General features: G+C 33.8%; 1 protein-coding gene across 2 annotated transcripts; it reads left to right on the plus strand.

Moving 5' to 3' along the window:
- The first annotated feature begins 777 nt into the window (after positions 1–777).
- Positions 778–7,906, plus strand: LOC132544479 (coiled-coil domain-containing protein 124-like). Of its 2 annotated transcripts, none has more exons than XM_060208076.1 (5): positions 778–890; positions 2,469–2,638; positions 3,652–3,823; positions 4,362–4,479; positions 5,274–7,906. In XM_060208076.1, the coding sequence occupies exons 2-5, from the start codon at positions 2,480–2,482 to the stop codon at positions 5,467–5,469; spliced, it is 645 nt and encodes a 214-aa protein (XP_060064059.1). In that variant the 5' UTR covers positions 778–890; positions 2,469–2,479; the 3' UTR covers positions 5,470–7,906. The 2 variants fall into 2 exon arrangements, with proteins under 2 accessions (XP_060064059.1, XP_060064060.1); XM_060208077.1 differs by having other exon boundaries at positions 778–885.
- The last annotated feature ends 4,166 nt before the right edge of the window (positions 7,907–12,072 follow it).

The raw sequence follows: 12,072 nt of genomic DNA on the forward strand, positions 1-12,072 counted from the left end.
TATGATCTTACCCTGATATCCCAATAACTAGCGCTTTCAAACGGTCACCTGACATTATATTGCCTTGGCGTTGCCGTAGTCCAATTGAAATACAGTTATGCCGATCCCCAACAAAACAATTAACTGATCACTACACCCTGATTTGCTGCATAGTTTTAAAAAACTCTCTAACGTATTATATAAAAATATCATTTGGTTCCTCTTCTATATAAACGATTTCGTCGCTTCCAATTATTTATTATCTGGAAAGACTACTCCTTTATCTTCCTCCGTATCTGAGCTACTATTTTCTCCGTTATGAATCTCGAAATTCTGGGGGATCGACGAAGGGTTGACGTTAATTCGGTTGAGAAAAGCACCAAGAAGACGTTTGTTTAGATGATCCGTTTGCGTTAATTCTCGCTCTGGTGTTTTCTCTGTCTCATTTGTGTCTTTGTCTTCAATAGATGCGTTTTGTAAGTCGTTTTTCAATTCTGTAACTTCCTCCTCGTTTTGCTGCTGTCCATTGTCGGCCATACTGGTTTGAGAAGTGTCAAATTTACAACATCAACATAAAGATCGGAACGCATTTAATAAAATCTTAATAATTTTGAATAAAAATTTCATCCATAAATGTTCTATTTCTATGATTCCATGCCAGATGATATCAAGTTTATTGTCTAGGGATTGAAGGTAAATACACAATTACTGAAAAGAGTAAATGAATCATTCGATTAAATTCGTAAAAATAAATATTGCACAACCGGAAGTTAACATTTGTAGACGAAACTGAGTTTAGAGCAACACAACAAACTTTGGATTCAGTTTGTATACCCGTATATAAAGGCATTTATAACAACTAAATTGACTGCTTGGTCACTTTAAGGAGCGTCAGTTCAAACACAGGTTTTGTACGTTCATTTAGAATTATGCTGTAAAATAATTGTTATTACATCTGTCAGTTCTAGATCACAGGGACTGGAGATCTAAATGTTTCTGGTTTAGTTAAGTTTGGATCCATCTGGACCTATCTTAAAGGTTAAAAGGTCTTTGAACAAGAGGTTAATGTTTCCTCGTAAACGTCTGGTAACTTTTTAAACATATCAGGATACAATATATGTCCATTGTTCATATTCACCTGAATTAGATTAATATATATGACAAATTCTGAAGTATCTGTGTTTGCATTTACACACATATAGGCGTATGTGTCTTTGTTTAGCCGTAATAATATATCACTTACTTATCGGCAGTAGCCAATGTTTCTTCTTGGTATACTTCAACACTGTTAAAGGTCCACCACAGCAATGCACTCTGTAAAACAATATTGGTGAATGGTCTGCATGCTATAGAGACAACCACCGAGACAAAGTTGTCCTGGCCTGTCTTCAGATGGGTCATACATACCTTACACATTCATATATGTTGAAAGGCGAAGATAATCCTCGGTGCATAGGATGTGATGAGCCATTCACCGTTAAACATTTTTCATTGGACTGCATTGACCTATCTACTCTGGAATGTTTTTTATCGTAACATTACATGTCTAAAAACCCTTTTTGAAACTGTTGTAAAATTCTATATTACCTGAAAGATGTTGGTCTATATAATAGACTGACTTACCATTGTAATCTTTTGTGTTAATATACCCATTTAAAATTTTTAGTATTTGTCTTTCACCTTTTGATTTGTTTAATGTTATTTCCTTTTGTATTGCTGTGTGTTTTACCATTTGATGGCCATAATGACCTTTTATGTGTTGATGGACCGTTAAGAGTGTTATAATAAAAATAATTATAACACCACAGCAAGATACTTTTGACAGATGCCATTGCAATCAAGTTGACAAAGAGCACTTGTACGTTTAAAAGTTACTCTAGACCTTGGCATACACCTCACAACTTGTCAATCAAAATATCTAATGTCAGCTGGTGTATATATATATAGGAGACAGAGAAAACTCTGGTCATAATCCAGTGAGACAATTCAAATGTAATAACTGCAGTATATTGTAGAGTAAAGGTTTGAAGCCAGGTATTTATTGTGTAGTTTACCAAGTGAAATTTAGATCTGGATTAGTCAGAATGTGGATATAATGTTACATGTATATTGTTTTCTAATTTGGAATGACCAATTGATTGTCAGGTGATAGCTACAACTGTGGCTATGTAGGTAAACTATAGATGGAATGATTCCGATTTATCTACATGTATATCTGCTATGTTTTTTGTCTTTGTTCCTGTTGATAGTTAGAATTCTTCCTTATATAAAATGTTAGTGTCTCAGACCTTTGTATGACTTACAGTTAGGTAATGTTTATATAATTAACAACCATATAAATACATGGGATTGTTATAAATCTTAATTATTAATTGAAATCTCTGTGAAAAATGGATCAGTTAGATGAACTGTTATTCAATGATTTCTTGATTGGTTGTGTATATTGAACACTAATAACATTCATATTGAAATATTAATCTCTTCTTCAGTATTGACAGAAATGCCGAAGAAATTTAAAGGGGAAAATTCCAAGGCTGTTGAAGCAAGAGCAAGGAAAGCAGCTGTTGTACATGCAGAGAAAGAAAAAAGGGATAAAGCATTGGAAGATGAATATTGGAGAGATGACGACAAGCATAATGCAAAAAAAATGCAACGGAAGGTTAGATAAAAATTTAGAGTGATAGACATATAGCGTGTATATGTGAAAGCTATGTACATAGTCAAAGCTTAGTTAGCTAAAAGAGGTCAATTTTTTCGGAAGTTTCGATATTTATAGCCAACTATCATGGAACAGTCACAAATTTCAGTGAAAGATCCCCTTGGTCCCTAGTGCTCTCTTGATTATTGAACTCATCGGTAAACAAAATGACTGACAGACCCCTTTGATTTTGACAATGAAATATTGTTATCGCAATTACTCCGATGTGTATGATGGATTTTTCTCAAATTTCATACGTAGGTTCCCTTTGGTCCCAAGTTGTGGCCTTTTGATTATGAGACTGACTGAAAATAGCAAAATAACTGACAAACGACCATCTTAGATTTTGACAAGAAAATATCTTTTTGTAACATCTCCAGAAGTGTGTGATGGATTTTTCTCAGATTGCAAATGTAGGTTTCCCTTGGTCCGTGGTTGTGGCCAATTGATTCTGGGACTGACCAGAGTAGTAAAATGGCTGTCAGATGACCATCTTTTATTTGACAGTAAAAGATGATTATCCTATTACCCTATTTCTTAAGAGATTTTTTATGAAAATTTCTATTACATGTATCGTTGAAGTCTGACATTGAGGAACTTTATGAATGACTGCATATACCTCTAGATCCAATGTCATGCATGTTATTGTCTTTGCTCTACAAATCTCCTTATGCAATTAAAGCCTCGGACCGTCATACATGTACCTTGACATACATGTTAAGCCAATCTGAGGTGTTTTCCTTTAATTTTGCTATGTTTTATCATGAATTTCAATATGTTGAACTCATTTATTGGTGAAAATACATCAGGGTTGGACATGACAACTTTGTTGGGAATGTAAAATCATTTTCTCTTTTATTGTAAAGATAGATTAAAGGTACCAAATATAACACTAAGATAAAAATACATTGCACATGTACGAAATACTTTGTATTAGTTTGTATGTATATAATGCAGTAATATGATGTCTGTAGGATGATAAAGAAAAGAAAAGGATGGAACAATTGGAAAGGAAAAAAGAGCTACAGAAGTTACATGATGAGGAAATGGATGGTATTAAGTCCAAGGCTAGCTCAGGAGGTAGTGCCAAGGTTACAAGGTCTCAGATAGAAAACCAGATGACAAAGGAAAGGAAAGCAGCTGAAGGTAGGTTTATTATATACATGTACATCATTGATCGGTGTAGAATTTTGTTGTTTGTTATTTTAGGAAAATTACAGATTTTTATGTGAAAATAATATAAAGAGGTGAAGGTATAATTGTTTAACATGTTTCTCAGTTGATCAGTTTAGAAATTTATTATTTGATATTTTAGGATCGTTATCGATCATATTTGTATAGTGTCAATCGTCTATAAAAACAAATGAATGTGGGATGTTATTATGATCTAGAGAACCAGGTTCTCAACCAATTTACCACAAGTCTATCCGTCTACATGTATGTTCATCTGACTTTTACATGCTGTTTTTTTCTCTCATGACAATATTCCAGACACCAGGGTTTATGCCATTCCCTCATTTTCAACCACTAAATGATGATATATTTTAAATTATCAGATTTCATTTTATCTAAGCTTTATTGCATAGCACACTGTTAACAATATGGTATACCAGACAAGTTTACATGTAACAGAACTTTTGTGTATAAGATGAAGCATTTTATTTTTCATGTTTTATTGAAATAGCTGCAGCAAAAAAAGCTGATGCCTTGCCAGAGGAGATGCCGATTGAAGAAAATGTGAACAGACTTATTCCAACAGAAGGAGAAGCTCGCAGTGTAGAAGATGCTCTGGCAGTACTCAGGTTAGTAATGATAGTAATACACAAGAGAAAATTTTATCATTGTTAGAGCAAAATCATAGCAGGTGAACACATAACATTAGAGAGGATGGTTAAAAGCTTTCTTTTCCTGTTGTGGTGTTACTTAGTCAGCCATGACTAGGTGGTTGGCTGCTGTTTGTATCATCATTCTTCTGAAGTCTTACATATGTGTTTAACCAATTCTTGTTTTACTATACTGGAGAAAAGAATAGAGGGACTTATTGAAATTTCATTTGTATTTAACCTATGATGCTTTGGATATTATATTTTGGAAATTATCTTAAGATAGTATGGCTGACACAGAACCATTTTTGATTTGGAGAGATAAAAATGGTTATTAATGCTATTTTTCAGAAAATGGTTAAAAAATAAAAAAACAAACAAAATCATGGCTATGGCTTGTTTGCGCCACTCCGTATCAAAACTAACCCCTCTCATTTGTCAAATGTAAGGCCCTTTGACACCTAGTTTATACATTTCTGTTCATGTCCATAGGTGGAAGGACAATCTCATGTAAATGGACCATTTCAACTGAATTAAAAGGAATCATCAATGTGATTATCTGAAATTGCTAAAATATTGTGCACAATTGTTAGTATAAGACAAATGAGGTGATTTGTTAAAATACAGATTTTGAGTGATATATCATATCCGGTACTAATGATACTTCACATTTTGCTGCACAACTGGTTCTGCAAGTATGACCTATATTTTGATGAGGAAGTTCAGAAGCTTATTTCCATCAGCAATTTTAAACATAATCTAATATTTTCCAGTGTGAAAGAACCAGAAATTGATATGCACCCAGAGAAGAGGGTTAAAGCTGCCTACCAGAAATATGAGGATGAACGTTTACCACAACTCAAAAAAGAAAACCCGAACTTAAGACTTTCACAATTAAAACAGATGTTACGGAAAGATTGGATGAAATCTCCTGAAAACCCATTGAATCAAAGGCTTATGAAATCATAGTAAAGATTATATAATACATAAAATTGGTTCGATCTGATTGCATTAAGTTATTAATGATTCTGGAGGTACTGCATATATTACTCAGTAAGTCAATGCCTGTTAATAAGCCCACACATTACTTGCTATTGTGACAGTAAAATTATAGATAAATGCTATTTGATCATCCTGTGATAAGTCTACATACTGACATTTTGGTGAGAATTGATGTGTTGGGTCATTGGGCTTTTGTCAGGAGAAATACAGTAACTCGGGTTATCATCCAATATCTGATTGCAGAACTAAGACACATATGGTCAGTCCTCACTTTATCTGATAAGGTCTATTATATCCAGGTAGGTCAGATTTGTGCTGAGGTAGTACTCGAACACAAATTAACTGCAACAGAACCCAACTTCAAAAAAGCTATGACATGATATATAGACACAATGTTTTCTTAGTGAAAGCATTTATTCTAGATGGCTGTCCTTTCAAAAAAACTTGAAAGTTATAAGGTCAAACTACATGTACCATTATACAAATTATCATGCTGCTTGCTAAATGCTTTTTGGTCAACATTTTCCTGGTTGGTGTATATTTTCTGGATAATGCATTTGATGTTCTCTCTTATGTATTCAAGTATAATACATGCTTTTTTTTTTTGTTTTCATTCATTGAACTTTGAAGTGCTTGTATTTTTATATTATGGTATGTATAGTTCTTTACATTTCACTATGAAAGTGTTAGATCTGTTACAATATGTATTAAAACTTTAGATATAAGATATATATTTATATCAGACAATGTTGATATATGTTTAAAAAAAATATTTATATGAAGGCTTCATGAAGTCACTGTAAGTAGGATCTGCCTTGTGGAGAGACAGATCCATAAAAATAATAGGGATATATGTGTTTGCAAGGCAATTATTAGTGTAGATTGTTGTATGTGCTGTAAGAATGAGGTAATTTGGACAATTTTTAGAAATTTTAATGAATAAGCATGATGATAGAAAAAAAGGGATTTTTCTTGAATATGTACATTAAGAAATTTTATCTACATTTATTGAGAATAGAGAATCTTTCACATGTTACCATTTGTAAGAGATTAATCAAACAAATCTGATAATAACTTTTTCATATTATCACTACTGATGAGGAAAATGAAAGATTTATGATGAGTTTTATAATTCTCATTGGAAATGAATGTGGAATTCTGTTTATCTTCTATCTTTAATGCTTGTACAGACATTCATGGGAATAATGCTACATATTTCACTAGAGTGATACAAAATCTAAATCCATGATATTTTCACTGTTTTGTGACGTCACAATGTGTATGGCACCATGAAGTTTGTTAATCTTCAATCATAACTTATTTCTTGTTCAGGAATTTTACCAATCAGAGAGATGTGAAATTTTCTTATAGTTAACCATAACTTGAGTATCATTAACTGGTTTCCACACTGTATGAATGAAGGAATAATGCAATGCTATGTTAAGTAAAAATGTACTTAGATTTTTATCCTCCTCCTCTCTCTCTCACCTCTCTCGCTTAGATAAAGGTATAAAGATAATCACCTTTTTGTACTTTGTGTCAGTCTACGAAGAAGCATATTTGCAGAATGGAAAGAGGTCAGGTGATGTTACATCCAATTCGTGACACTCATTTCATTTATTTACATAATTGACAAGATATGTTCAACCAACATGGTGGCTTGTAACAAATGATGATTTGGAATGTTTGTCTTTGTGTTCAAAATATTTCGTACAAGTGAAAGCAACTATTTAGTATTCATTGATTTGCTTTTTTGTACATTTGTGTTTGTGGTACAACATGCATAAAATTGCTAACATGATTAACATTATTAAATATCCAGGTAGATATTTGAATTTCATGTACTCCTTTTCAAAAATGTTTTTTGTCAATTATGTTAGTAAGATAAAAGTTATGTTAGAGACTTGCACAGTCATATACTGATAGTGGGTGCCTGGTAGAAACAACCACATACATGTAAGGTAATAAATCGGCTGACCATGACCAACAGCCACTTATACTTTATAGGAGTTGCTAAGAATCAAAATTTTATTCTGAACATCAGTTATCCCCCTTTCAGAGAGAATGATATGTGAATTAATCAGATACTATGAATGGAATTATAATAAGACAATTTAGTCTTTAGGTACTTCTGACAATGTGTACATTTGACAGCATATATTAGATGTGTATTTTGTCACCTGTTCAAGTATCATAAGTGGATTAAAAATTTTTTTTAGAAAATGTCAGACGCTCTTATTCTTATGGAAGTTAGAGATAATGCCAAACTATTTAAAATGTAGACCCCACGCTGCCATTTACAGTAATTGCTAAATATACTTTAAGGAACATTTATTTTTGTTATATGATTTGTTATTAGCATTATGATACCTGGGTAATGTTTAATAAAACCCATTCACCTATACATATTTATTTCTGTCATTTGTCATATCTACATCCTTCTTTACTTTACATTCTAAACACTCATGCATCATTTATTTTGTTCAGTCTTACTAATTTGCTTATCCTCAAACTCGGTTGTAGTATTAATATTCTAAATTTGTATAGATGGTAAAACTTATTTTCAGGAGTTTCTATTTTTGGCAAATATCAAGGATGAAATGTAATCGTGAAAACTGGATACCTTAAGAATGGAATCATAGGAGAAATTTTATGCCTTTTCATGTGGTCAACCAAAAAAATCATTCCACTGGTTTCAAACATTTGTTAAATCTACAGAAATAAGATCCATTCAGAAACACTGCAGTAGATTGTTTCTACTTCTACAAGTGTACTTGTATGTTGTACATTTACTGTATAGCATTGTCAAAATGTGTTAGCATTCTGATATAGATTTACTTATATTGGTAATTTTATTTACAGTCAAACCTGTACTAATGACCGCCTTCATATAATGACCCCTTGCTCATAACGACCATATTTGAACCGGTGTCATATCATATTTGGATCCCCCATCAGAAAAGGATCTGGATCATTTTTCTGGCCATCAGAAAATGATCCCCATATAGTATTTTGATCCCCCTTAAGAGAAGGTATATTTACAATGCATATAAGCATATATTTAAGGTGATAGTGAAAATATGATGATAGGTGTTATGTTAGCTGTGTAGTTGTTAATTACACCTGGCCAACCAGTCAATTACATAAGAGGATTAAGGGTAGAGGGGTGAAACCTGAGTGAGCACCCATATGTACATTGCAGGTATACCGAGTGATCAATTAAAGTTACCTACTGATAAATTCCATTACAGATTGACTGAGGTCATCATTTTAAATTGAAAAAAACCTTGTCTAATATTCACATCTTTTATATTGATCCCCCTTAATATCTCATCATACTCCCTTATATCTCTCTGATTGTTTTTATATCTGTAACAATGACCCTCCTCTCCCCCTACACCTCCCACCCTCTATTTGGTATCATTTGTTTTTATTCCATGCATGTATGTTGCATCTTCTTTCCTGTAAGTGACTTGATTAATAAAAATGGGTCTTGGTGTACATTATTGGTAAATAATTATTTCCTTTTTACCTCAGAAGTTATACACAGAGACATATACCTATATGTGTTATATGTATGTCTCTGATATAAATATATATTTACCTCAAAGTTTTATAAATATGTTAGAGTAAACTAATCATATATGCATCACTAAGTGTTAATTTCCCACTCTGCATATATGTTCAGAATTGTATATTGTTTGTAAACTTTGTATTTATAATTTCGACATTAATTGTAACTAATTTTCTCCTTTTCAATTTAAAAATACTACTTTCTTATTGTACGTCTCTTTCTGTTTATCATTATTGACCCTAAAATCTCTCTTTCATCAAAATATATCCTTTTAGGTCAACTGTTAATTTTCCATTTGCACATATATATATTCAGAAGTCTACATGCATACATGTATATAAAAATTCTCCATTGAATCCATAAACTTATTTTCCAGGAGGTATATTTGGGACAGGTTATTATAGAGTAATTATGCATGCAGTCATCATTTAAGCCCCTGTCAATCACTACCTGTACAAGGTAATCTGGAGCTTGACCTCTTCAGCCTTGGCTCCACAGGTGTTATGTAATCACACCTGAACAGGTAACCCTGGTTTCAGTGACCAAGTCCCAGACACAGTTACTTATCATATCTCATTATATTTATAAAGCTATGAAGTTTAAAATAAAATTCACAAGGGTGATCAAAATACTATAAGGGGGATCTTTTTCTTATGGGGGGAAAAACGATCCCCGGGTCCTTTTCTGATGAGGGAAAAGTGATCCGGATCCTTTTCTGATGGGGGATACAAATATGATATGACACCGGCCCTTGACATTTATTATTTATTTGCACCTTATATAGCGACCCCCTGCTTACCGCGACCGACGACCGGTAATTTCTGGTCACCAGTCGCTGTTTGACTTCGTATATTGACTGTTTTGTTTAGTACGGAAGATAACTCGAACAAGTGTTTCTTTTGTCTCGCCGGATATTGCGAGATCTAAAGCTACCAATGACTGCCAGTCATACAAGCCAAAACTAGGCCACAGTAATTCTCCTTATAGTCCGGATCAAATGGCTGGTAAAACTGAATAAAGATTACGTCAGTTAGAAGAAATGAAACCTTTCAGAAAACAAGCGGAAGGACATGACGAAATCACCAAGGTCTTCAATCAAAATTACACACCCGTAGTTTTGATTGGCTAGGTTTTTTTTATACTTCAAAGTAATTAGCATTTGTCACTCTAGTAGGCCTGTATTATCAACTGTTGTACTTTCAGTTTGCATTATTTTTTCATATTTGCACAGGCAGCAATGATAGTTGAAATAGTATTTTTCACGTTTTTGAGTTCTTTCTAAGGTTTTTGTGTCGCCTGCAGAGCTGGCGGACACTTAGGGATCACTTTGTCCATTGTCACGCGTCGTCGTCATCCGTACGAAATCTTTCCGGACTTTTTTCGGTAATGCTTTGAGTTATCAAAATGAAATCGGCATATGGCTTTTTGTTGCAAGGGTACAGATTAAGTTCGTTTTCCGGCCGTCTGTGACCCTTTTTGGCAGTGTTATGCCAATTTCAACTTACAAAATTTCCTGGGAATATTGTTTTCCGGACTTTTTTAGCCCACCATCATCAGATGGTAGGGTATTCAAACCGCCCTGCTTCCGTGGTCTGTCGTCCGTCCGTCCGTCCGTAAACAATTCTTGTTACCGCTATTTCTGGAAAAGTACTGGATGGATCTTTCTCAAATTTCATATGCAGGTTCCCCTTGATCCCTAGTTGTGCATTTTACCTTTTTTGGACTGATTCGAATTCAAGATGGCCGACAGGTGGCCATCTTTGATTTTGGATGTAAAAGTTTGTTACCGCTATTTCTTGGAAAGTACTGGATGGATCTTTCTCAAGTTTCATATGCAGGTTCCCATTGGTCCCTAGTTGTGCATTGTACCTTTTTTGGACTGAGTCAAATTCAAGATGGCCGACAGGTGGCCATCTTGGATTTTGGAAGTAAAAGTTTGTTACCGCTATTTCTTGGAAAGTACTGGATGGATCTTTCTCAAATTTCATATGCAGGTTCTCCTTGGTCCCTAGTTGTGCATTGTACCTTTTTGGACTGATCCGAAATCAAGATGGCTGACAGGCAGCCATCTTGGATTTTGAGAGTAAAATCTTGTTACTGCTATATCTGAGGAAGTACTGGATGGATCCTTCTGATATTTCATAGATATTGGTTTCCCTTGGTCCCTAGTTGTGCATTGTACCTTTTTTGGACTGATTTAAAATCAAGGTGGCCCACAGGCCGCCATCTTGGATGTCGACAGTAATACAGCACAAGCATATTGTCCATTATCCACCTGTAACTGACTGCTATCTAATAATACTTTGGGATCTTTTTCAAATGATATTTGCTAATAGGTGCTTAATAAAAATATCTTGTGCCATCATTGAGTACATTCAATGAAGACCAGTTCATGAACATTTACAACACCTGTAACAAACAAACAAACAAACAAACAAAAAAAATAAACAAATCTTCAAGAACTGAAAATAGATCCTCAAATGGTGGGCGCCAAGATCCCTCTGTGATCTCTTGTTGGCTTATGCTTTGAGTTATCAAAATGGAATTTGGTATCACAACTTAATGGTTGATCGTTACACACCCAGTTCAATTTCTGGGTGACCGTGACACTTTATGCAAGCGACACATACAGTCCGAGGAACTCTTGTATATTGTACATTTTGATAATTTCAATGAGTTAAGCTGGGGGTATAGCCCGGTTACTGAGTTACATTTTGTATGTTTCTATTTTTCTTCATTAATATGAGTTCAAATACGTGTGATTTGTGCGGATTTTATTATGATTCCATTTCACGGGATGTAAGTCGTAAGGAAGGTTACGCCAGATTTCTCTGTATTAAGGTAAGCTTCTTGTCACTTTGCAGGTCTAATTTTTTATTTATGCAAATCGATTTCTAGGATATTCTATGTTCAGTCAACTTATTGAACATTCTATCTTGATAAGATTCTTTTTCCAATATTGCATTTATCTATTTATACATGTAGTCACAGTACCT

Source organism: Ylistrum balloti, unplaced genomic scaffold (assembly GCF_031769215.1).
Source record: "Ylistrum balloti isolate Yb309-2 unplaced genomic scaffold, AGI_CSIRO_Ybal_v1 Utg369800, whole genome shotgun sequence".
Classification (NCBI taxonomy): domain Eukaryota; kingdom Metazoa; phylum Mollusca; class Bivalvia; order Pectinida; family Pectinidae; genus Ylistrum; species Ylistrum balloti.

Bases quoted from the DNA above. Each gene is read 5' to 3' on its own strand.
- LOC132544479 (XM_060208076.1), top strand. From the start codon at position 2,480: ATGCCGAAGAAATTTAAAGGGGAAAATTCCAAGGCTGTTGAAGCAAGA. The intron at 3,824-4,361 runs GTAGGTTTATTA...TTATTGAAATAG, and splicing joins GGAAAGGAAAGCAGCTGAAG to CTGCAGCAAAAAAAGCTGAT. The intron at 4,480-5,273 runs GTTAGTAATGAT...AATATTTTCCAG, and splicing joins GATGCTCTGGCAGTACTCAG to TGTGAAAGAACCAGAAATTG.